The 25,692-nt window shown below is 32.6% G+C and overlaps 4 protein-coding genes across 7 annotated transcripts; 2 read left to right on the top strand and 2 right to left on the bottom strand.

Moving 5' to 3' along the window:
- The first annotated feature begins 2,561 nt into the window (after positions 1 to 2,561).
- On the top strand, positions 2,562 to 3,658 carry LOC101263665 (transcription factor HEC3). The gene has a single exon (XM_004250402.5). The coding sequence runs from the start codon at positions 2,696 to 2,698 to the stop codon at positions 3,545 to 3,547; it is 852 nt and encodes a 283-aa protein (XP_004250450.2). The 5' UTR covers positions 2,562 to 2,695; the 3' UTR covers positions 3,548 to 3,658.
- A 4,745-nt stretch (positions 3,659 to 8,403) lies between these two features.
- Positions 8,404 to 12,667, top strand: LOC101246006 (protein trichome berefringence-like 7). 3 transcript variants are annotated; one of them, XM_010314175.4, is made up of 4 exons: positions 8,404 to 10,095; positions 10,970 to 11,128; positions 11,815 to 12,123; positions 12,360 to 12,667. In XM_010314175.4, the coding sequence occupies exons 1-4, from the start codon at positions 9,281 to 9,283 to the stop codon at positions 12,367 to 12,369; spliced, it is 1,293 nt and encodes a 430-aa protein (XP_010312477.1). In that variant the 5' UTR covers positions 8,404 to 9,280; the 3' UTR covers positions 12,370 to 12,667. The 3 variants fall into 3 exon arrangements, 2 of the variants coding, with proteins under 2 accessions (XP_010312477.1, XP_025884125.1); XR_011212427.1 differs by having other exon boundaries at positions 8,431 to 10,095; positions 10,970 to 11,208; XM_026028340.2 differs by lacking the exon at positions 10,970 to 11,128 and having other exon boundaries at positions 8,431 to 10,095.
- A 74-nt stretch (positions 12,668 to 12,741) lies between these two features.
- On the bottom strand, positions 12,742 to 19,381 carry LOC101246300 (chromatin assembly factor 1 subunit FAS2). The gene is made up of 12 exons (XM_004249848.5): positions 18,803 to 19,381; positions 17,352 to 17,463; positions 16,241 to 16,267; positions 16,088 to 16,160; positions 15,213 to 15,316; positions 14,917 to 15,128; positions 14,732 to 14,828; positions 13,904 to 13,976; positions 13,699 to 13,787; positions 13,481 to 13,619; positions 13,292 to 13,392; positions 12,742 to 13,198 (listed from the first exon to the last, which is right to left on the bottom strand). Exons 1-12 carry the CDS (start codon positions 18,914 to 18,916, stop codon positions 12,993 to 12,995), a joined length of 1,347 nt encoding a protein of 448 aa, XP_004249896.1. The 5' UTR covers positions 18,917 to 19,381; the 3' UTR covers positions 12,742 to 12,992.
- Positions 19,382 to 19,385: 4 nt separating this feature from the next.
- LOC101246584 (uncharacterized) lies at positions 19,386 to 25,294 on the bottom strand. Of its 2 annotated transcripts, XM_026028014.2 has the most exons (6): positions 25,011 to 25,294; positions 22,480 to 22,568; positions 22,249 to 22,329; positions 21,586 to 21,822; positions 21,400 to 21,504; positions 19,386 to 20,418 (listed from the first exon to the last, which is right to left on the bottom strand). In XM_026028014.2, the coding sequence occupies exons 4-6, from the start codon at positions 21,767 to 21,769 to the stop codon at positions 19,685 to 19,687; spliced, it is 1,023 nt and encodes a 340-aa protein (XP_025883799.1). In that variant the 5' UTR covers positions 21,770 to 21,822; positions 22,249 to 22,329; positions 22,480 to 22,568; positions 25,011 to 25,294; the 3' UTR covers positions 19,386 to 19,684. The 2 variants fall into 2 exon arrangements, with proteins under 2 accessions (XP_025883799.1, NP_001311393.1); NM_001324464.1 differs by lacking the exon at positions 22,249 to 22,329 and having other exon boundaries at positions 19,410 to 20,418; positions 25,011 to 25,252.
- Positions 25,295 to 25,692: the final 398 nt, after the last annotated feature.

Genomic DNA, 25,692 nt, shown 5'->3' on the forward strand with positions numbered 1-25,692 from the left:
AATTAAAAGGAGTAAAAAAAAAAATCAAGAAATTGGATAAAAGGGTGAGAGAATGAAGGAAAAAGAAATTAAAATTCCAAGTCATGATGAGCTGTTTTTTTCTGAAATTAGGCAAAACTTTTTATGTTTTTGGCTTATCATGTTGTAATCAGTATGGTAAATTAAAATAAATTTCAAATTTCATAACAATTTGATCCATTTACTTTGAATATCTACACGTAATTATGCCATCTACATACAACAATAACAATATTATCCCCTTCACCAACTATGAAAATAGTAAGATCAATGCTTTTTAAGTTAGGATAAATAATTTTATTATCGATAACATATCGACATGTATCTATTCCTGAAATAATATCGACATGTATCTATTCCTGAAATAGTATAATAAATGATTGTGTCAATGTTTTCAATTTTGAGATTGCTAGATTATGATATTATAGCTAGTTGGAGAATTGATAGATAACAATTGTGATGTGATTTTTTCTTGTAAAGATGATCTTGTATAGGATCATGTTTCGAAGATGATAATCGCGAAAAAATCTAAAATTTGAAAGTTTCATTTTAATTCTTCGTTTTTCTAGAATTTTCATGTTTTTATAACTAATAAAATTGAAGCATAGACATCAAGAATATTCAAGTACTTTGAGATATTTATAAATGAATATAGTCGATTCACATAAGTGTATTTTTAAAAAAAATAATTAAAATATGAGGTATTTTTCATTGAGAATATCTTTTACTTATATTGAGATCAACTTTCTATTTTGATCAATTTTTTACGATCTATTCATATGCTAATATTTTTTTGTGTTTCTAGAAATGTTGTCTTATTTTTAGAATCAATTTTTCTGTTCTACTTATGTTTAGTCATGTTTTGTGTCTCCTTTTCTTTCTACTTTTTATCACTTTTATTATTCAGCAATTAAAAGAGCAAAACATATGGTAGAAAATAGAAATAAGTGAAAAGATGAATCAACATGAAAAATATTTGACCAAAAAATGTATAAATATATGCCTAATATCACTAGCTCTAAGTTTTTTTGGCTTTATGAAGTACAATTGTTATTCAGATTACTACTAAGTAGATTGTCATTATATAAGAAAAACTATAGATAAAATATTTATTGCTCTTTCGCACATTTTCGAAGATCTTCAAATAGTTGTTGTACTTGTAAAATTCACGGGTCAACACATTATCAGTTTCTAGTAGGCAAATTGATGATTCTAGATCCACCAATGTTAATTTGAGGGAAATGTTCGCATGATGAATGATTCGCATATAGAAAAATTGTATATATTTATGTGACTATATGATAATGTATATGAGTTTATAATTAAAGAGATTTGATGTAGTAATCAATGAGAATAAATATTATAGCATAACATATTAGTAGGGATAATATATATATAGAATTGACATTGAAGATTAATATGATAGATCGTCATAGATGTAAATACAAAAATGGAACGATTCTCATTTGAGAAGTATCTACATAAAATTAACAAAAATCTACGTGTATTCTATCTCATGATTTCACCAACTCACAAATATCACAAACTAATAGAAAATAATTGTGTGACTATATAGTATATTGCATATAAGTATAATTATAATGATTTGAAATAATCATACAAAAGAATGAAATCATAATTTAACAATTAGGAACAACAAAGAATAATAAATCTTTCCAGAAAAAAATGATAAATACAAATCTGAATACTTCCTATATAATGACACGAGTCTCAATTCAATAGGAATCCTATAAAAATCAATAAAAATCTGAAATTATTTTCTAATATTTTCATGCGGTATTAACCTCTAGATCACACCCAAGTCATGAAGAATTTATCAATTGATTTTGATGGCTAGCAAATTAAGCAAAACAAATAGATAAATTCTAGGGATGAAGCAAAGGCAACAAGTCTCTACTAAATGCACTTGTATACCAATATAGCAAAAGTAGGACATTTATGGCCTTTGAAACACACTCCCCCCCAACCCACAACCCTCACAAAAATAGAAACTTCTTTTTGTTTATCTATTTATTTTTGAAAATAACTTGATCTTGTGGTCCCCCTCCCACAATAATTATTATTTTAGCTCGGAGCTGGAGTATAGTTTACGATACTTTGATTCATATCATATATTTATTTTTACAATTTTATAATAGTTGTTGTTAGATCAACAACTCAAACGACTGAGCATGTTGTTGTTGTTGTTAGACTAGTAACTTAAAAATGATTACTACAATCTCAACTTAACAAATTCTAAATCTCGGCTCCGCATTTTACTTTTATTAGAGACTCAATAAAGTTTGTAACACCCCCACCCCCTTCTTCCATTTGTCCCTCTATATATTGACATATATACATGTAAATATATATGTACGAATTGTGTATGTCATAATGTATATAACTTACACCTTTTCACTACCCTACGAAGATGTACTATTTAGCCTTCAAAGGCTTCACACAAAGTACATATTCATGAGCTTTGATTCAACTTTGCAATAAGTCACCTCCCTTTTTGCACCCCTCTTTTTTTTCTTTTTCTTTTTAATTACAATTTTTGGTTAAAGGGTTTCAATAAATATGAGAAAAATATTTTCATAATGACACAAAAAAAACACAATAGATATTCTTCTTCTTCTTCTTTCTTGATATATTCACCCTTTATACTCTTCTTACCATGGATATCAACCACATTAATAAACTCACTACCTCCACTTGGGATCCAACCATGTCCAATATGGACAACCAACAAGTCTTTCGCGATCAACAACAACAACAACAACCATGCTTGTCCAGTATACCAAACGACCATATCTACCACGAACATCATCATCATCAACAACAATTTCATTTCGAACATAACCCTATTTGGCCTAGTTTTCCTCTTCAAAACCCTCAACACCATCACCTTCCCTCCTCCTCAACCCAACAACAACAACAACAACAAGAAGAAGTAGTAGTTGTCCCTTTTGATCATGTGTTAAACAACCATGTTCAAACCCTAATAGAGGATCAAGAACACGATGATCAAGACGAAGATGAAGAGGAAGAAGAAGAGCTAGGAGCCATGAAAGAAATGATGTTCAAAATTGCATCTATGCAACCAGTAGACATTGATCCATCCACTATACGAAAACCTAAAAGGCGTAACGTACGTATAAGCAATGATCCACAAAGCGTAGCAGCCAGGCTACGCCGCGAAAGGATAAGTGAAAAAATCAGAATCTTGCAAAGATTAGTCCCTGGTGGAACAAAAATGGACACTGCATCCATGTTAGACGAAGCAATTCGCTATGTTAAGTTCTTAAAAAGACAAATCCGTCAATTACAATCATCGAATCATAACCTCCCACCAGCACAGATACCAGTATCGTCATGCCCTAATAATGAAAATTGGGCAAATAATATTGTCACACCAAGTACAAAAGGTCTGATTCTTGGCTCCTCTAGTAGTACTACAACCAATAATGTTACAACTTTTGTTGGTAACACTACATTGGATCCACCTTATGAGGTAATTGGTAATTAGTTAGGTCATATTATTATTATTATTATTATTATTATTATTATTATTGTGTAGTAATTGGAATTTTTAAGAATAAAAATATTATATATAGAGGAATAATTAATTATTTGTGTATAGTGGATCATGTGAATTGTGAACTAAAAAAAATAGGTTTGTTAGGATTGTGTTGACTTAAAGGGCATGATAATCATCACAACGGTTAGAGTTGAGTTACGTATGTTGGTATATACTAGTATATTAATAATTATAGAATATGGTTTTTATCTATTTATTTTTTCTGATCATCAAAAAGTTCGTTTGGCTGAATTCTCTCCCGGGAATAAAACAGTGACGTGAGAAGAAATTGAATATGATTATACTCTTTGGCCCACCTCACACACATTTATTTATTTTTTCGATTTTCAATTTGGTATCTGGGGGTCTGGTTAAATTTAGATTAGCGTTGGAAAATTTCATATTAGGATTTAGTGTTTCCTAATAAAGGTGACTCTGTATTCAGAAGGACTTGAACTCGAGACCTCTGATTAAAGATAAAGGAGTACTTACTACTCCACAACTACTCTTGCTGGTATAATCTCACGCACTTGTTTGTGCTCGTGTGCGCATGTTTGTACAATTTGTATTATGTATATGTATATTGAGTTTAATTTATATATTACACACCAAAAGTGTAAAGAAAATTATATTTTATGAAAGATTTCAAATCTCGTTTTTATGGAAAATTACTTGTAGATATCTTTTGAATAAATTGATAGTGTGATTTAATTCATTTTTTTTACTTATATATATTATTGGGGGTCTTCTTTGCTTCCATTTGTTGATTTTTCAGTTGAGTTTGTGATTTAAATTTAGAGCATTTGAAATTTGGAAGTTTTATAAGTATGCATTTTCATATGAGGAAAAGGGTGAAGTAAAAAAAATTTAATAGGGAAATATGTATATAATTGATATAGAAAAAACTAAAAAAAAAAAAAAAAAAAAACTACATATACTGATCATGATGATTCAATTGAGGTGTTTTCTCCTTTAATTTTCCCTTTAAAAAAATTCTTTTCTTTTCTTTTATTTTTGTCCTTTTAATACTTCAATGACTTCACTTTAAAACCCTATATTTGCTATTCCACAAATCTTTCTCCCTCTCTCTCTCTTACTCGGCTCTTATAGTGTTCGATATCAAACATTGAAAACTGACTAAAAATTTGAATTCATGCATTGCATGATTCCTTTTTTTAGGGCGATATTTTAAACGAGATATTTTATTTTCAGGACTTAAATTTAAAATTTATAATTAATTAAGAGATGTAAGGTTATCAATCATTCCATTATAACATATTTATCTCCGTGTGTATTATGAAGTAAAGATCAGCTTTAAAACCCTAATTTCCAAACTAAAGGAAGACAGTCAATATATTTCTATTTTTAGTTCCTAGCTAATTATTAACTTCTAGCAAAATTTCATCAATCATTATGTTTAATTTGAGAAGGTTTATTTATTATAGTTGTATCTCTAATTTATTAATTTTTTTTCGTGAGTACTGTTTTGCAACACTTATTATTTGTTGGAAGACAGAAGGACATTTTGAAGTTAATTTCTTTTTTTGAAAAAAAAAACATAACAATTGAGTATTACTATTTAGTTATTAACTCAAAACAATGAAGCAAGCTATAAGTATGACAAGGAGTTGAATAAAGTATTAACATTCAATGAGTTCAGTAGAAGAATACATATGATCATGAATTGAAATATATATATATATATATATATCACTATAACAAAAATAATCATTAGCGATATTTAATTCTTAATTGTCGCTAAATATGTATTTTTAGTGATAATTGTCACTCACTCTTTACATATATCCCTAAAGCCTTTAGCAACATTGGTTCTAATGACACTTAACTAATGCCGATAAAGACGTTAGCACTCTTAATTAGTGTCAATATTTAATATCGCTAAAATTATGTAAATTCACATTGGATGGTTCGAAAATTCAATTTATTAAGTCCATAAAATTGTGTAAATGTATTAGTCAACTTGAAAGACATCATCAAAAATTCATAATATTTGAAATCATTTGAAAGTCAACATCTTGCATGATCGTTTTCGTTCATGCACATTGTATTAGTAATTAAATCATAGCTTACAACTTTAAAATTAAAACATAAACTATTATGAACTATTATGATATGAAATGAAAATAGTTATTTGCTTGGCTCAAGTATATGCCTAATATGTATTATAAGTTGTTTATCGAAAAAGTAGGATAAATTTAAATAAATTATGGTATAAGAAATAATATTAATATAAGAATAATTGGACACGATAGACCTGCAAATGCATGAGCCTAACTAATTAAATAATCACATTTTAATAGTTCTTTCTTGATCATATGCTAATTTTTTTTCTCTCTTATATACACCTCTTAAAAAATATATACGTAGAAATAATAATTTTATTAGGTTACAACTAAATCTTCTTGGAATTTTACAAATTATTTACATTTTTTTTTAAAAAAAAGAAAGAAAATATAAAGATAAAGTTAGTTAATTCTACCTTAATTTGTAATTGACAAGTAATTTGGAATTATGGTGATAATTGATATAGGATAGAGGTAGTAATAAACTTTGAATTTTGTTTGTTTTTTTTTATATCAATTTGTTTATCATACTATTTTCAATTTGTTTTTTTAAAAAAATTATCTCTTTTTTCTCGAGAATATATTAAGTTTAATTCTCCAAAATATATCAAAATCATAAAATTTATACAAACACACTAGTCAAAAGTTATATTTACTTTGTTAAAACTTCATATATTTTCCATATAATTATATAATATTATGCATAAATAATAATTATTGAAACACATTTTTATATTTAATTGAGTAATCCCCTTCAAATCCCAAGAACATAGCACATGTGAACACAATTAGAGTAGTATGTAGACCTGTGATGGTTTTATTTTAACAGGTTATAGCTGTCCTATATATAGACTATTACTATGGTTGAATTATTAAAAATACTTCTAAATTTAATATAAATGATTAATTTTATTTTCAAAAATTATTTATAATTGCAAAAATATTTTTTTATTGATTAAGTGAATTTAAATACATTTTTAATTTTACAATATAAGTGAAATACATTCTTAAATTTTTGTCAAATTTAAGAGTACTTTCAAAAAAATTCTCAATTTTTTTAATAAGTGAATCATTTACCTACAAGAGTTTGAAATCATTTGCTATATCATATGACAAATCGAAGAGTATTGTGAGGTATATTTTAACTTAGTTAGTCAGATAGATCGATGTTTTACGATAATTAATAATTGAGATGAAATTAATAATTTGCGTCAATTTTATGAATATTTCATATATCAATGCTTTTCTCTCATACTTTCAATTATCGATGATTATAAAAATAGATATTAATTTTTATTTGTTCAATTTATAAAATTAAGAAATAATTTATTGCTTATTTAATGTATTTCTACTATTATCTATGAATATATTTTTTTTCTCATCAAAACATTAAATTTATTATATTTAAAGATTTATATCATATTATAAAAATGGACAATGAGATTATACTTAAAAAACAATTATGATTCTTTGGCAATTCTTTAAGTAATAACAATAAAACGATTGATTTTGACAAAATTCCATCCTTTAAGCATCCCACCTATTCAATATTTACTTGTATGAGGCTCTACCAAGGAAACAAATATTACACCAACTCATTAATTATATAAAATCAATAAATATATAACATGTTTTTTAATCTACAAAATTAAGAATTAAGTACAACTTAAGAAATTGTATAGAGATGTAATCAACAAAGGTACCAAATAAAGTTGAGGGCAAAGAAAATAAATTAGAATTCAATACAACCTAATAAAAAATTCATTCATCATTCAAGGATTAAATTTAATTATATTAACATTTGAAAATCTTATAGAATAATATTTTTTATTTATTTATTTATTTCCAAAGTGTATCCTATGAAGTGAAATGAAATTGTAATTTTCTTTTAAAAGAAAAAAAGATTATTATATACTACTAAATTTATGATTTAGCATTAATATATCTTTTATTATATTAACTTTTACCTAAATCATGTCATCAAAAGACTAGTAATCGTACTAACAACTTGAACTCTCACATATAACTCTATATTATTGCACAAATAACAAAAAACAAGTATAATTAATAAATCCAAATTAGTTGTTACACAAGATCTACTATACGTAATTTTTACCATTTGAATAAGAGAAAAGTACTAAAAAAAAATTTTTTTGTTGAATTTGATACAAATTATTAGTTCCACTCTTGATTATTGATATCTTCTAAAACATTCCTTTACTCGACTAACTAAACTAAGATACATCCTCAATTGACCACGACATAACAAGTGGTCTCAAACTCTTGTAAAAACATAAATATTTGAATAAAACCCCGAGATAAATATTAAAAACACTAAACTTGGTAAGATCGATGTATTTTACCCTTATTATAAGATCATAGCTCGGGAGATGAACTAAATAAGTTCGTCCCAAGTTTACAAATATCTTCAATATTTCTTTCTTTATATAACAATAAAAATATATATGAATCACTTTATTAACAATACTATACTATATCAATTCTAAATCGCAAAATTAATATACTATCAGACTTTTTCCTTTATAAACCTAAACTTTCTTTGAAACAAATAAAGTATATAAAAAAAACTTTACAATTTTGAATAAGAACAATTGAAATGGTGAAAAAAAAAACACACAAAACTTTTGAACAATCTAGAAACTAAATAAATAAATTTTTAAAATAAAAATATAGCAAAAAATAAGAAAAAAAAAATTGAATATGGGGGGAAAATTTTAAGAAAAAAAAGGGCACCCACTCTGTTCTGTTGGATAGTCTGCATCCCACGTACCAATTTTGCAACTAATCTCTCTTTCTTTATTCAGGTGCTTATTTCCATAATCTATTTCGATCTAATTTCAATATTCAAGATTTGCATAAAACCACTGTAAGTTGTCTAAATCATTCACAAAATCTGTATAATTTTTTCTTTAATTTGAAAAGGGTGGGATTGTTTTGTTGTTTGAAACAATAAATGGTTGTATGTGTATATATCCATTGTTGATAGCATGGTAGTATTTTGTGTTGAAGTTTGAGTTTTTATTGATTAAGTGAATCAAGATACAGAAGGGGGTTATACTGGATTTGGTTAAATGGTATTTGGGCTGTGGTATCTTGGATGTTTTTGTGTTAAAGTTTGAGTTTTTATTGATGAAGTGAATCAAGATTCAAAAGGGGTTGTAGTAGATTTGGTTAAATGATAGTTTGTGGTAAAGTTTGAGTTTTTATTGATGAAGTGAATCAATATTCAAAAGGGGTTGTAGTAGATTTGGTTAAATGATAGTTTGTGGTAAAGTTTTGAGTTTTTATTGATGAAGTGAATCAATATTCAAAAGGGGTTGTACTGGATTTGGTAAAAGTTGGGCTGGTGGTTACTTGGATTATTTTTGTGCTAAAGTTTGAGTTTTTATTGATTAAGTGAATCAAGATTGGAAAGGGGTTCTACTGGATTTGGTTATTGGTAGTTGGGCTAGTGGTTTCTGGGAGATTTTGCTGATGGATTAGCTTGGCGTGTGAACGATCAGTAGTGCTGACTAGAATGTGTTTTGAAGGTTATTGCATTGGTTATTGGAAGTGGTGGAACCAATAACTAGGACAAATGAGTACTTTCGGTAGAAGTCTCTCTCATAAACAGAGGGCATTGTCAGTTAGCAGCCCTAGATTGTTTGATAAGTCGGTTAGCAGCCCTAGATTTAGTAGGAAAAGTGAGGTTTCAAGACTTTTTCGTGTACTTATAGCAATTGGATCTGTTGTTTCCTTTTTCTTGGCAATTGGAGGAGGGTATTTGTATGTCCTTCCCAATCTTACAAAATCATTTCATGAGGAGAAATTTGTTAGTTTTAATGGTTCGGATAGTTTTTGTGACATATTTGATGGAAAATGGGTAGTTGATAACAGCTACCCCTTGTACAATGCATCAGAATGCCCCTTTGTGGAGAAAGGATTCAACTGTTTGGCTAATGGTAGAACCAATGATGATTATCTTAAGTGGAGGTGGAAGCCAAAAAATTGTGAACTCCCCAGGTTTAACGTGTATCATATGTTGGAAATTCTCCGAAATAAAAGAATTGTTTTTGTTGGAGACTCGATGAGTAGGACTCAATGGGAGTCTTTGATATGCCTTCTAATGACAGGGGTGCAAGATAAGAGAAGTGTATATGAAGTAAATGGGAATAAGATCACAAAATTAATTCGATTTCTGGGAGTGAGGTTTAGTTCCTTCAATTTCACTGTCGAATTTTATCGATCTGTATTCCTTGTCCAACATACTTGGTCTTCCAAATATGGAATAAAGAGAGTTAGATCAACCCTTACGTTAGACAAGCTTGATGATATCAGCGATGAGTGGATCAATGCAGACGTCCTCATATTCAATTCTGGACAGTGGTGGGTACCTGGGAAGCTTTTTGGAGTGTAAGTGCACTTTGTTCTTTTACTAATACAAGTTTTATTACTTCGCGACTATATATGCATAATAGCAAACTGTAGTTACCTTCATATACTGCAAAACTGTCATTGAGCTAAACGAACAATAACAACATCACAATTTTTGCAGTATTTGAAGGGCCTTCATGTATGGACTCCCCCTTTTAATCGTCATTCCCCTTTCCTCCTTTTTCACTTGTATCCGCCCTTGTTTAGCATGTGCGAGTATCCCTGTGTGTTCCACAAGAATTTGGTTGAAGTCTCAATAGGACAGGTGTTAAAGCCACTTGGAATTGGAATTGCTCGTTCCATTGTGAGGACACATAATGCTGACCCCAACTAGCTTGGATTAAAGGGTAATTAGTAGAATTTTTTGTTCCCATAGTGAAAGAGTTCATTTTAGGAGGTCCCTCGTGCATGAACGCATTGCTTCTATTTAGTTTCATTAGTTACCTCAAATCATTTGTTTAGGGCCTTCAAAGGTTATTAGCCACTCTCTATATGAATATGCAAAAAACAGGAAGGTCTGAGGATAACGTTTGAAGCCCAAACATTTAAACTTTCCGGGAATCTTGTGTTCATTTTTGTACATCTACCACATTTTAAATCAAAAGCTAGCTCACACATATCAATCCCCTTAAGGTAGAAATGTCTCCGTATTTTTCATTTCTTTCATGGTGTGAATTTTAGCATTTCTGTCAGTAGGTTTTATAAACTCTTAGGTTCTAAATAGTAAGCAAGATCAAGGAAACGTTTATGCGCTCGATAAAGCACCTAGTGTTTCCTTCTTAGTAATCATGCAGAAGCTGGTATGTTGTGTTTCAGTTGTTCTCATGATGCTTCTTAATCTTTCTTTGAATAGGGGGTGCTATTTCCAAGTAAATAGTACACTGAGGATTGGAATGTCAATTCAGACGGCATTCAGAACTGCCCTTGAGACTTGGTCATCCTGGATTGATACCAAAATTAACCGTAACAGGACGCGTGTTTTTTTCAGAACGTTTGAACCTTCTCATTGGAGGTACTTGTTGATAGCTATGCCTTCTATACAGATGAATGCTTTTGGATCTCTCAGTAGAAAGTTTCTACAAATTGGAGCTGGTAATAATTGGATGGACCTTTTGAACATTTCTTTTGATATTTCAAGATTCAAAGCAATTCTTTTAAAAAGTCGAAAATTTGTTTGAGTGTCTCCAGCAAAAGGAAAATGCTGCAAGAGAAATACATCCAGATCTCAAAGTAACTAATGTCTTAGCACAACTTTAAAAAGATCATAACTAATCTCAAACAACGTCAAAGTTTTTAATTGAATCTTGTGAATTTGATTGATGTTCGAAAAGTTATGATGTTGATTTCTGCCAGTTCCAATTTTATGGAAAATATTCAATAGGACACCACGTTTGGCTTCTCCAGCTTTATATATAACACAAAATTTGACTCAACTAGGTAGGGATAAGGTTTGCGCACATTCTACCCTCCCCAAACCACACTTGTGGGACTACGCTAAGTATGTTATTGCTGTTGATATAGTATGTTAGATATTTTATCAATAACAACAACATACCTGGTTTAATTCCACTGTGGGGTCTGGGGAGGGTTGGATGTACGCAAACCTTACCCCTACCTTTGTGGGGTAGAGAGGTTGTTTCCGATAGACCTAACATACTATATCATTGCAACTAATGTATACATATTGGTTTTTATCAGCAATTTAACTCAGCGGATGTGCAATGTGACAAATCAACCTCTTTCAGAGACTAATGGTCAGGAGAATAGCTCATTTTCTGATGCTGTACTAGAAGTGGCACACAGCATGAAAGTTCCAGTTAATGTGCTACACATAACTCCCATGTCCGCGTTCAGGAAAGATGCACATGTTGGTCTTTGGAGTGATAATCCATCTCTGTCTGATTGCAGCCACTGGTGTCTACCTGGACTTCCTGATCTTTGGAATGAAATGGTCTTCTCGTACCTGCATGATAGCTATCAACATACGTCATTGTATCAACAAAGAGAGTAAGTTTTGATACTTGTGCTTAACATTGGTCAAGTCAATAGTATTTCTTCTTCTTCTTCCCTGTGTGATGTGTTATGGCTATCCATATTCGCCTCTAGTTAAGCACGAAGAAATGTTGCATAGCCTCGTAGAAATTTGCTTCACTTAGCTCCAAGATCTACATTATAATATTATGATACAAAATGCTTTATATATCCAGATATCCTATTTAGTGAAGTCAATATGTTTGTTGCAGATTTAATTAGCTTGGACTGATGATGTATCATAAGAAGGAACTCTACCAGCTTATGTTTTTCTATGGAGGTCTATCAATTTTGCAAAGCAATTTTGGACAAAAATGTATAGTTACAGTGAGTTTTGTACCGCGAAATTGTTCATCTTTTTTTTTGGGGGTGGTTCACTAAATTTGTTGTAAGAGGGAAGGAGAAAAATGTATATCATTCCCAGAATGTTTGTCTTGTTTAGTGTAATATTTGGAAACAATATGTTATGTAGTTTTTCAAAAAATTATACACTAATGAGAAGAACTATTACATCTCCTCATCTTTCTGTTGTTGTTTAACTCATGAAATATCCAAACCTTCTTCTTCAGAGCTGAAAGGGACATGACCAAAATATAAATTATCAAAGGTCACAAAATCAATTAAAATGTTAGTCTGATTTAGTGTTACAATAGGTTAAAAATCACTCTTGATATATATAACAGGAAAAATATTCAGCAAATGACTTGGCTTATAATATTACTGGTATACATATGTACATGAAAAATTGTCCAAATCTCACTCAAAACACTTTCTGAGCTCTCAGATTCCCTTATAAAAGGAAATAGAACAAAAAAAACACTGGAATTTCAGAGAACTGCCAAAAATTAATCAATGGCCATTGGTGTAATCCTCTTTCTGGCAGCCTTTATAGGAATTTGAGGGATTGATATTGTTGATTCTTGTTTCACTTCTGTTTTCTCTTCTTGTTTTGCACTGTCTATATCCATACATTTATCACTGCTAATAATTTCTGGAACAGTTTCTTCCTGTTTCAGCACACTATTTTTATCATCTCCAGCTGCTTCTTTTTCTGCAAAAAATTCCAATTAGAAAGAAATGTTTAGTCCGGTATGAAGAACACATGGATAAAACAGTAGATGTTAGTTGGGGGAACACAGCAAACCTGGCCTACAGAAAGTGGATCCTAGTTCCTCATTATCAAATTCTAGCAGAGTGCAGTAGCCATCTTGGGAGGATAAAGCCAGATATTTTCCGGTAGCCGACCTTCAACAAAAGAAGAGTATTAATCAATTTCTGGAAGAGAATGGGGGTACTGACAGCATTTGAAAAAGAATATTGAAGCCAGGAATACCATGCTATGTCTGTTATAGCAGCATAATGAAGACCAGCTACAATAGCAATTGGTTGAACACTTTCTGTGTCATAGATGTACAAGGAATTCAACGTAGCCACAGCAAAAATAAGACGATAAGGAAGCTTGAAGAATGATGCTGCAGTCATTAAAAGAAATGGGTATTCAGAGCATAACATAGTGCAATCAGCTCAAAGATATCCAGCAGGAGAACCTACAATTGCTTGATCCTCTCAAGCTAAATGTCATGGGGCAGAAGCGTACGGCAATGACAGGTTTGCTGGCACCTGGGAGCATTAAAGCTGGCCTGTCAAAATCCAACAAAGTTGATGCGCAAGTATCAGATTGTTGTGAGCTAGAGGGAATATAATGGATTCGCTTTAATAAAAATATAGCAGTACGAAAAAGACATAAGATTCTTGCCTTGTAAGATCATTCCTAGAAAACACATAAGCAGTGTTTGCTGGTTCTGAAGCAGGTGTAAACTTGTAACAACCTGAAATAGCAAAACACGTCTATATTCTCAAACCTTCTACCTTTACTTTACCAGTTCCCTTTTTCCCCATTACCTCAAAAATGATAATTATAAAAATAATAATAAACAAAAAAAAAGGAATACAGGTCAGATGCCTATAATCTATCGCATTAGCACTATCACATGAAGAATATGAAGAAGTTCAAGTTTCTCTCTGGAAGTTCTATCTCAAGTACAATTCAACATTTCAAAAACAGTAAATTGCCAAAAAAGCAAATGGAGAGTCCAAAGATAAAGCTTAAATGAGAACTATAAAACAGGTGTCGTGGAAATTAACCTGATGCTGCAAAATGTCAAGACACAGTTCACAAAGTGGGCTATGGTATGATTTTAATCTGAAAATTTTCGTGCACTACTTTTATATTTGGACTGCAAAAGAAGGTCCCGATGCTTCAATAGGCTTATTCAGAAAGTAGAGAAATATCGTAATACTCCTTCAATGAAAAATTAAACTGTTGATGATATTTCACAGGGTGACTGAACTGACACCAATGTCATGTCACTGCAAGAACAAAGAGGTATGTTTTAAGGCAAAGAACACATGAAGTCTTGATAGAGCTTTCCTTTTCTTTTTGTCTTTGAGAATGGTTTTCTTCGTCTTTTTCTTTCGGAATGGTGGGGGTGCAGGAGGTAGCAGGAGAACATTCCGACACGGGTAGAAAGAATAATCAAAATGCACAGACTCATAATTAGGACTTTTAGTTTCAAGGTTGTACCTGCAGGCACAAGCAGAAAGGAACCATCAGGAGACCAAGATAACCTTCGGAAGAAAGATGGCAGTGTCTCATCAAGAAAGAGATGATTTTTAGTAGACTGCATGAATTTGGAAGCGCCAAAGTTATTATGCATTTAACATTCACTTGTAAATAGAAGACATTGAGAAACTGATATGATATTTGACCTTGGACTCATCCGGCAGTTGTGGTTCAACCTTCATAATGACATGTTGACACACAAAATTCAACTTCTCAACTCCTTTTGTTTTAGATGGTCTATTGCTGTAAATCCGGCAAGATCTATCTGAACTGAGTGAGGCAGTATACTTGGACAATGGATCCCATGCCACACCTTGCACATAGTGCAAATGAGCATCCAAAATCTGATGAACAGAACCTGATGAAGGAACTGGCCAACTGTTAGTATAAATTTTATTTATCTTAGCAAAAACTCTTTAAGTTAGATCCTCTTTAATTTTACCTTTGTTGACATCCCATACGATGCATGAATTATCAACAGAACCAGAAATTAAAAAAGAACCATCAGCAGACCACTGCAAGTCCAATACATCCTTCCGGTGAAATCTGAGAAGTGAACTCATGAGTACTAGTATCAAATTAGAAATAGTTCCATGACAACAATGATTATGCTCCTTTTGTGACTTATATACAAAGTTATAGATTAACATTTGAAAAGTCTTGTTTAATATGGTTATTAAAATATTATGGATTATTTGTATAGTGTTTATTTATTATTTAAAGTAGAGGTTAACAAAAGTTAACTATATATACAATAAAATTCTTGCTAAATGTTATTAACACAAAGCTGCTTTTCCCTGCAAAACTAGGGATTATTATAAATATGCTGGTTTATTGCAACATTCTGCTTAAACCAAAATACAATCCAAACAAATAGACACTTAGAATATGATCATGTTAATTTACTTTATTTTATTAAAAAAATGAAAGAATATAATCAACATGACTTGCTTTTTCTATAATCAACGCTGTGTTATCATACACTTCAACTATTTCATGTGGTTATAATATCCTATAATCCCGAAAGCAAAACCCTCTTCCACCAACTGCATCCACTAACTTAAGTCCGCTACTGAAATGCCAACTATAACTTTTCCTTTCTTCCTACATCAGATTTAAAAATTTATTTAACAAGAGAAAAAGGATAAAGATCACAATGAAAAATGCAGGACATTCCCAAACAGTGTGTTCTAATAATTCTCTGGCTTTCCATAAGAATAAAACAAAAGCAGTAGCTAATGTTCCATGGAGCGATTGCGGCTATTTTATGAGTGCTTAGAAATTCACAAAGGCGATAAGACCAAATGAAAGGCTTACGATAACGTCTTTAGGACTTTCCATGTTTTGCTGTCATCTGAAGAATGTAGCTTCCAAATGATGAGCTCGCCGCCTACATCAGGAGCAGTTGTAGATATTGTTAAATTATTTGATCCAGACTAAATTAAGAGATTTAGAGGGACAAGTCTATACCATCGGCACCAGAGGCCAAATGCTCTCCTGCATATTACCAAAAAAAATGATAATTCAGTTTGCTGGCTGACTAGATAGGTACAAGTATAACATCAAACAGTTTAAGAAATCAGATGGAGGCATACACTGGAAGTTCAGTAATAATAGAAGTTTTGATAAATGAAAAGGTAGCTAAAAATGAAGTAACCACAGTTACATATTAACATTTCCAATGTATTGATCAACCCAGAGAAGTGAGGCTTGTAAGATGGCATAGACCTAGAAGCAAGTAAAAACCCCAAAAGACTATCACCGTGATTCTCCATCAAGTTGTGCTTCAGACATGTTGAATCAAATGCTACAAATACTGAGAGAAACATTGTTATCTTCTGTTATTTCATTTATAGTAAGACTGTACGAGCAACCTTCTCTGCATAGTCAAAGGTAATGATGATTTCGTGAATGTCATTGCAACTCACTATCTAACAAATCTGACTACGAAAGAGGCTCCGACTCCACTCTGTATCTCTAGTTCTCAGATCAACAAGTGCTCAAAAATACAGATCCAGCAAAAAGATTCTGCAGGAATTTCATAACCTATAGCAATCCCAGAGAATCACTCAAGCTAATAGAATATCTACAACTGATATTCCAACTTTCTAATATTAATGTTTAAAGCAATACATAGTCCACCAGGAAACGATTCTTCTCACAGCGTTATTATTTCAAGAAATTGGTTAACAGGCCATCAGCTTTCTGAAAGACTGAAACTAACATGAAAGCCTACAAGTCTATTTCAAACAAGGTAAAAATTGAAAGAAAAAACGGAATTTTTTTAACCAAATGTACAGCTAATTGCAACTTAGTAAAGTTAGCAATAACATTACCAACGCTGACCCTCTCTAAAACCAATATTACATTTTTCTTCAGGGAGGTATACAGATACAGAGAGAAGAAAGCCAAGTCAGTCAAACAACCATATTCATAAACTGCACAAAACAACCTGCAGCTTCAGATGAAACTCCAACACTCGACAGGATATAAAAATGTACCAATTCTTGCCTTTGTAAAATTAATGCTTTCAGTGATTAGCTACCAGAATCTTTTAATAAAGCAAGATGAACAACTTCACCTGAAGGGGAGAACCGAAGAGCATTCACAGCACCACTATGGTAAGAAAGGCTAGCCTGGTATGTAACTGAAGGCGCTTTCTTTTCATTTTCTTCAGAATCAATCACCCACATCTGTTGAATTTATTTTGAACCAGATGTTATATATTTCATCCCAAGCATAAAATAATAATATGGAAGTCCTTTAAAAATATCAGCAAACTTTGAGACCAGTGATTAATATGTCAACATGCAAGGACTTTGCAATCTGAAGCAAAAGAATTCACACTCGTCAAGCAAGAGTTACTTCAGGTTGAAGTTGAAGTAAACAAGTTCAAGTAGATGGTAAGATTTCAGACACTAACACAATCTATATTAAATGTGATTTATTCTGTTGAGTTAGAAGAACCGGATAGGTTTTAAGAGTTTGCATTAGCTATTAGGCCACCATCACTAACCGGCTTATAGTTCAAGGTTGCAGAGAAACAAATCACAAGCATAAACATCCTCCTACTCAGTCATTATGAATTAAATCAATAAAGTTGAGTTTTTTGGGTCAGAGGTAAGGGGATCATGAAACTCCTGAGTTTAGTTGCTTGGTTAACTGGATGGTGAATCTGGTCCAGTAAAGAAAACACTAAAATTCATACCTAGTTCTGTAATTCTACTAATGTGGGCACCCATTGAAATGACAAATCCTCAATTGGTAAGAATATCACATGTTGAGAATATGGAATCATATGCATACCCAACATTTATATTGTCCTGCAAGGAAGATGATTATAAACCTGTGTCTGAAGTGTCAACTCTTGGTTACCTTTCTGGGCCAATTGAGACCATACTAAGAAAGTGAATGAGATTTTGCTCCTCTCTTTCCCTTTCTATGTCTTTTACTATTCAATTGGGATGTGCACCCCTGTTCTAAATAATTCAAATGTACCGGCATATTGTTGCTATCTATGCAATCATGGTAAACACATTTCCTCCCATTCGCTCAAAGAAAACGAGGACATAATGGAGAAAAAAATCCTCTTTTCCGCTTCTAGAATTTTTGTTATTTCTTCACATCCCTCTTTCCTATTTTCTTCTTCATTTCCCCCTTTTACTGTGTTGCCATTTCCTTTGAACTGCAAAATTTCTTACACTATCTTCCAATCGCATTACCGAGTTGACAAAAACTAAATTCAAACTATTAACTAACTAACAAAAATGCAGATTTCCTCTTCATTTCCCTCTACTGTGTTTTCATTTCCTTTGAATTTGAAACATTCTTACACCAACTTAAAATCTCAATACCCAATAAACAAAAACCAAGTTCAAACTATTAATTAATCAATTAATGAAAAGTTGATATCATCCGACTAACCAACTAAAATTATTAAAACCAATATCCAGCATTAGCATAATCGAAGCATATAAGACAAACCAACTTAAGAAACACAAGGCTCAAAAGGGTAAAATCGTAATTTTTAACCTTGATATCATAGTCGGCGCCACCAGTAGCAATAACGCCGGTGAGGTGGTGAAAATCAAGGCACAAAACTGGCTTACTGTCGTGCCAATTGATCTGAACTGTACCACCCTTCATCCTTATTTGTTGCTTCCTGATCTCTCTTCTTACTAATTTTTGAGATTTTGGAAAAATGCAAGAGAAGAAGAAGAAAATAGGGTTTAGAGAAATGGTGATTTTGTTGAAAATTGGGGAACTTTTGATTTGGCGGGAAACTGGGGCGCCTTATTTATTTCTTATTCCTTTATATTAAAACCGCACACCCGAAAAGACACAAACTAAATTCGAATCTGTATAAAAGAAATTTAAATTCGAAACCTTCCATTAAGGATGAAGGAGTAGTCTAACTATTAATTAAAGGAATGAATCATAATAAAACAAAATTCAAATTTCAAACCCGAACAAGATATGCTATATAATTTTTTTCTCATTTGCACTATGGGTTAGTGAGTAAGATTATCGAAAAATAATCGACGTGTATACATGCTGTTCCAATAACTCTTGTCACTTTTGTTTTGGAAGTAACAAAAGTCAAATATCATCAAACTGCTGAGCAAAAGTCTCTTGAATATATAGATGAAAATTTTTCAATGCATGATGAACCATTTTTACATGTTCAGCAACACAGGAGGGCAATCCTCAAACTCAATCTACTAATACTAAGAGAAGGTATATCGAAAATCGGTTCGTCGACATGATGAACACAAAACAGAAAGGTGGAGGGAGGGGGAGGGGAGAAAAAACTCAGATAAAACTGAGAAAATAGCAAGTCCCATGTCATGAAGCTTTAAAATCAATCAAGAGAATGGGAAGCAAACAAAAGAATACACAACTCTAACGACGCGGCTACAAAATGTTTGGGAGCTGAGCATCCAGTCTCTGTTGCAGTTCCTTGACCTTGATTGAAAGCTCGACGGTTTGCTCCTTGTAGTTCTTGATCAGATAATCCTTCCCTTCGATCACTTCTTTCAACTCATCTTTTTCGCGCTTCAGCATTTCAAACCTTTCTCCATCTCCTCTTCCCTTCTCTGAAGTATCTGAATTCCTATCAACTTCAAGGTGGCCGTTAGTATGATGACCATAACGGACTTCAGCTGGCCATACAGGTACTGTTGGGGGCTTATCGCACGAACCTACTTGTCCAACACAATGATCTGCAATAGCCTTCCTCAGCCTCTGTATCTCTCTCTCCGAATCAAACAGATCCCTGTTGGCAGCATCCAGCAATGACTGCTGATGAGCAGAATGCGACATCTGAGCATTGAGAGAAGCTTGCAACTCTACAATCTGTTCTTGCATCTCTAATATTGTTTCGTCCCTTCTCTTTAACTGTAGCCTCAGCTTTTGTATCACTTCTCGCTTGCTGTATATGTCAGAACCGGATTCAGAGACACATGGTGACTCAGAGCTGTTAGAGCGATGAAATGGTTTCTGTGGTAGTTCAAGACGGTCAGGAGAGGTTGACCAAACCCCACCATTCTCTTTATTGAATCCGATGGCAGGAACTGCCACCAGAGGGAGCACCATTTCAGGCTCAGACCCATTATACTGCTGCTTTGTAATTCCTAATCCTCCAGCTTCTGTCAGTATAAAAATAGCAAATGTTCACTAAAAGTAGCCAACAATAGTTAATAGACTATTGTAAGATGTACAAGAGATGGAAGCACATTTAATCACACCATTTCAAGCACACTAATCTTGAGAAAAATAATAAGATGAAAACAAAACTCAAAAAACACAAGAAATACTGAATTGTCAGCTAATCCACCAAATGATACCTAAAAAACTAGAGGACCTATTCACACAACTTGTGTTGCGTCCACTAGACTGAAGGCCTGAGGGCTCTTTAAGAGTTCTAATGGGAGAAAAAAGAAACCTTAGCAGTTCCCAGAAAATTGTACGTTGAACTAGGCTACACGTAAGTTGCATGAGCCACCAACAGAGATACCCCAAATCATGCCCCATAATATGGCAGGAAACAGTGACACCCCATAAGATGTTGTAGTATACATTTCAGCAAACAAACTGGACCATAAGATCAAATAATAAGCATGAGCAAAATGGGAACAAAAAGGTTAGACATAAATAGAACTCGACTTTTCCCATGACTCTTTATTTCCTTAAGGTTAGCTGTTGGACTAACTGCAGTGGTAATTTATTAACCTTCTGTTTTTGAAGAAAAATCAGCATAGTGTATACCAAGAAAATCATCATATTGATCACATAAGCTCAGTTTCAATCTTTCACTTGACATTACCATAAACTTCTTAAAGCGAGTAAGATAACTGTAAACAGGTCTAAATTCTGAAGAGTGTCGTGTCTCATTTTCATGTTAGAAAGCAACCAAATAATCAACACTAACATGTAAACATTGTTGATGATGCCTCTGTGATTAACTTTACTTGTTCAAATCATTCTCTCGCAAATTTGGGAGTTACAATCAACAGGAGTACAGGAAAAAGATGATGACAACATCAAATCACTAGCCACGTTCTTTACACCAAAAAGAACAACCTAAATTCTAAGATAAAACATCAAAGGGATGGCAAGAATTTGCATACCCGTGTTGCAATTGTAGCAGCCATCATCATCTTGGGAAAAATAGTAAGTGCTTGACTGCATATGACCATTCCCTAACTTACTTCCATCAGAAGACTTTTCATTTCCTACAATTTAAGCCATTTCTCATATCTAAGAGGCAAAATAATTTTACAAGACAAACCAAATTGCTTTAAACAATGTAGGACCTTTCAAACTGCTGGTCGTCTTGTTTGGCTGTCTTGAATCAAGCACCTGCTTCAGCTTGTACCCTAAGCGTACAGATAATGTACTTAATAACGCACTACCTGCAATTATGACCCAGTTAGGACCCTCACTCTGAACACCATTGGACTTCTGGGACCTTGACACCCCGTTGGTTCTTGGCTTCATTTCTATAGTCACTGAAGTAGTAGATGGAGAGGCTGCAGATCATGAAAGTAATCCTATATAGCAAATGTGGAATAACGTCAATATATGCCAGGAGAAGCACAAATACCTGAGCACTCAAATCAGTATGCTTATAGGCTGTTGAAAAATATAACATTATAACTACAATAAACTTTGCAGCCAAACAAGGCCATAACAGGCATTTGATAGTGAAAAAGACTCAGAAAATGCAAGGTCAAGCTGTCCACATATAGTATGGTATCTGTTTAGCTCCACGTGAGTAGATTTTCTGAGTCATTTTATTTATAAAATTGCCAATACTTTATATATGAAAAGTGGGATCTGTAATGGCAAAAATATTTGGAGCTTTTGACTGAAGGGGAGAAATGAAGTTTTTTTTCCTGGAATAAAGAGTAAGCTATTGAAGTTCTCAAAAAGTAAAGTAAGCTATTTGAAGGAGGATCTGGAGTTTTCTATAATACCTATAGGTGGACATGTATAATTAATTTGTTTCCATATCCTTGATAGTGTGTTTCACATCTGTACTTTATTTCCCTTTTTTCCTAAAAGATACCAGAAGAATAAGTACCAGAGTGTAGCACAAGCAACAAAATTCCCATAAGAATAAGTACCAAAGTGTAGAACAAGCAACACATTCCTAGTTCACAGAAGGAAAACTAACTGCAATCATACAATTCTGATAGCATGGATACCTTCACGTCAAGTGCTGATGCCACACCTTCATGAGTCTGATTACAGTAACAGAACAATGACAGCAAGATCCCACAGGAAATAATGTATTCTGAAAGAAAAAGCAATGGAAGTACAGCACCGATAACCCATAAGGACAGTATAATAAGGGAAGAAATAATTAATTAAAGTACAAATAGAAAAAAGATCATGTAGACAGATCTGCTGGCATTGCATTTACGGCAACCTATTGCATGCTTGCTCATTTAAATAAGCTGTATGTTCGGAATACACTGCTCATTCAGGATATTAGTTACATTCACTTGGATCATTGATATTAGTTTATAGCATCAATCAATAGTTCACATTTCACAAGGTCACTCAAACAAATGGTGACAACTTAAAACCAGTAACTGCATCTGCTACTCTCAGTCGAGGCCTTACCAGTTTCGTTCTTCCTCTATAAACTATGCAGCTGCGAATACCTTTATGAGGGTAAAGCAAAGAATCCAAAAAATAACAGCTACGGAGAAGGTTGATGTGTTGCAGAAGAGGAAGCTGTAAGGTCATTTCCAACCTCTTCGCAGTGAATTAAGATATCCATTGATAATTGAATATTTTGAAGGAAGAAGTAACACGGGGAAGGAATCTCAGTTCATGAAGATAATTCTCTAAGGCAGGATAGTCAGCTAATTAACGAGAAAGTTGCTTGAGAAAAAAAAAAGGAAATTATTCATCCAAGGAAAATCTGAAGGAAAGAGAAAAATTATTGGTTTACAACGATCAGAGAAGGCCTAAAATTCGACGGTATATTCCTTCCCCCTGAACCACAAAACAGAATAGTCCTAGTTTCGATGACAATATTGCACCTAATAAAGCATAATTAATAGTGTCAAACTTGGATCCTCTACTTAAAATGGCTAATTCAGATTACGACAATCAAAATGGCGCCCAGAACTAAATATATTATTCTTTAACGCGGAGTAAAACTCGAACCTTGATAGCACCAGCAGTATATAAGTCACACAGTACACACACACGACAGAGACAATATAGGGAAGAAGACCTGAAGTTGAAATGGCTAACAGGATTACTGAGTCAGGCTTTCCACGTATAAGACCAAAGCAGTAAGCCTATAAGAGCCATCCACATGAAGACTAGAAGACTAGCAGACTAGCAGATTCGGAGTGACAATGATATAAGGAAATTGGAAACATATAAAAGTTCCCTGGAGTTTAGACTTCAGATGACGAAAAGGCAAGAAAACAGTGACAAGAAAGTCTAGCTTTTTGCATGAGCGGACAATAAGATTGGAGTCATTTACTTTCGAAGTTGATGACTAACCTAACCCAATTATGCAATTATCTATTTAATAGTCTTCCATCACAAGATAGATTGTACTAGATCATATAAAACCAGAACAAGCAATCTCGAAAAGTCGTTACATGAGAATTAAAAGTTGCTAAGGAAAACATAGCTTAGAAGTTGCTTCTAGCCTAAGGAGGAGAAAGTTAAATACTTACTGATAGTGTGGCATTCAGAAGTTTTAACAAGCAACACATTAAACACACATTACATAAGCACTATCTTCACATAGATTGCTTCCTTGATTGCTACTAATGAAATACACTATACCTTTTAAATAAAAAGAAAGTCAAACTCAAATATATAAGACACACAGTACGACATCTGCAATCCCATGACAAACATGTGCTGCCTAGTCTAACAAATTGAAATTGAGATATGTCGTCCATCTCTTTCTTTTGAACTTCCTCTATTTAAAAGATTGTTCACCTCGTTGGTCATTAGGATATCAAATGGCTCATTGAGACACAGGTGCCTTCAACATCACATTCAATCACCCACCTACTCTAGCTATCTCCGACTTACCATACAACAAAAAAGAGCACCTATAAAACCTCTAATTCACGAAAACAAAACTGAAACATAAACCCACAGATTCAATCACAAAAACAGAACACAAGTACACACAAAAACACCATTTATTTTCATATACTTAACCAGGTCATAACAAATGTTACATGAAACTACCCACACAAAAAATTCCCGAAAAGGTTATATATATATATAAAAAAAAAAAGCTCCTCAATCCTTGTTCTAATCTTGACAACCAAATGCCACCAAACACACACACACAACTAATTTCTGCACAGTTCAGAGACTATACCCAATGCAAAATGAAATTCAAAGACCCGAAAATTTATTTATAAAAAACAAAGCTAAGCTCCCCAATCCTTGGACTTCTGAGACCATAGCCAATGCAAAATGAAATTCAAAGACACAAAAGGCTATATATATATCAAAAAGAAAAAAACCTCCCCAATCCTTGGACTATACTTGACAACCAAATGCCACCAAACACACACACACACGCAGAACTAATTTCTGCACAATTCAGAGACCATAGCTAATGCAAACATGAAATTCAAACACCCAAACAAATTTCTACACAGCTCAGATACCATAACCAACACAAGATGAAATTCCCATCATTAAAATTCAAGAAAACGAAAAGGGTACATCAAAAAAGTACCTGATTAATCAAGAAGATGCATCTATCGACCAAGAACTGATAAAAGATGTTTCTGGTGTAGGGTTTTGTTTCTTTCGTATTACAAGTAACGCTTGGGTAAAGTAAAGCAAACCAAAGATTTGATTTTTTCCCCTTTCTGTTAAGGGGTTGGACTGGCAAAGTGAGCTAAATTCAAGAATCGGTAAAATCCAGGACAAAGCACAAACATTTCAGCACATCGTACAAGTACTCCAATGCACGTTCGAGAATATTTTTTTCATGTGCCCTAAAGAATCTGAGATTATGTGGCCTAATCTCATTTCCTAAATATATGTTAAAAGCGACATTTTAGTTGATCAAATTTTTTTTTAATTAAAATAGTAATTTAAAAAAATCATTTATTTAGCGATGAGTTATGCGATATTAAAAATCGTGTATGAGTTATATTAAATTAGAAAATAAATTATTCATAAGAAAAATTAATATGACATTGATTTATGTAAATTAAGTAAATTTTTATCATATTATTAATGGCTATCGTGGGACAACATTTTATTTAATATGTTAGCCTTTTATTAATATATTGAAATGAAACAATATTATATCATGATATAATATTAACGAATTGAGTATAATGTTTTTTTAAAGTATTTAGCGCATAACCTATTATCATATTATTAGTTTTGCATTATTTAATTATAAA

Source organism: Solanum lycopersicum, chromosome 11, assembly GCF_036512215.1.
Source record: "Solanum lycopersicum chromosome 11, SLM_r2.1".
Taxonomy (NCBI): domain Eukaryota; kingdom Viridiplantae; phylum Streptophyta; class Magnoliopsida; order Solanales; family Solanaceae; genus Solanum; species Solanum lycopersicum.

Coding starts and splice junctions, on each gene's coding strand:
- LOC101246584 (XM_026028014.2), bottom strand. CDS start 21,769: ATGAAGCCAAGAACCAACGGGGTGTCAAGGTCCCAGAAGTCCAATGGT. Junction 21,505..21,585: donor GACGACCAGCAGTTTGAAAG/GTCCTACATTGT, acceptor CTTAAATTGTAG/GAAATGAAAAGTCTTCTGAT. Junction 20,419..21,399: donor CTGCTACAATTGCAACACGG/GTATGCAAATTC, acceptor TTATACTGACAG/AAGCTGGAGGATTAGGAATT.
- LOC101263665 (XM_004250402.5), top strand. CDS start 2,696: ATGGATATCAACCACATTAATAAACTCACTACCTCCACTTGGGATCCA.
- LOC101246300 (XM_004249848.5), bottom strand. CDS start 18,916: ATGAAGGGTGGTACAGTTCAGATCAATTGGCACGACAGTAAGCCAGTT. Junction 14,829..14,916: donor AACTGCCGGATGAGTCCAAG/GTCAAATATCAT, acceptor AAATTCATGCAG/TCTACTAAAAATCATCTCTT. Junction 13,620..13,698: donor CTTGAGAGGATCAAGCAATT/GTAGGTTCTCCT, acceptor TAATGACTGCAG/CATCATTCTTCAAGCTTCCT.
- LOC101246006 (XM_010314175.4), top strand. CDS start 9,281: ATGAGTACTTTCGGTAGAAGTCTCTCTCATAAACAGAGGGCATTGTCA. Junction 10,096..10,969: donor CCTGGGAAGCTTTTTGGAGT/GTAAGTGCACTT, acceptor TTCTTTGAATAG/GGGGTGCTATTTCCAAGTAA. Junction 11,129..11,814: donor TTTGAACCTTCTCATTGGAG/GTACTTGTTGAT, acceptor GGTTTTTATCAG/CAATTTAACTCAGCGGATGT.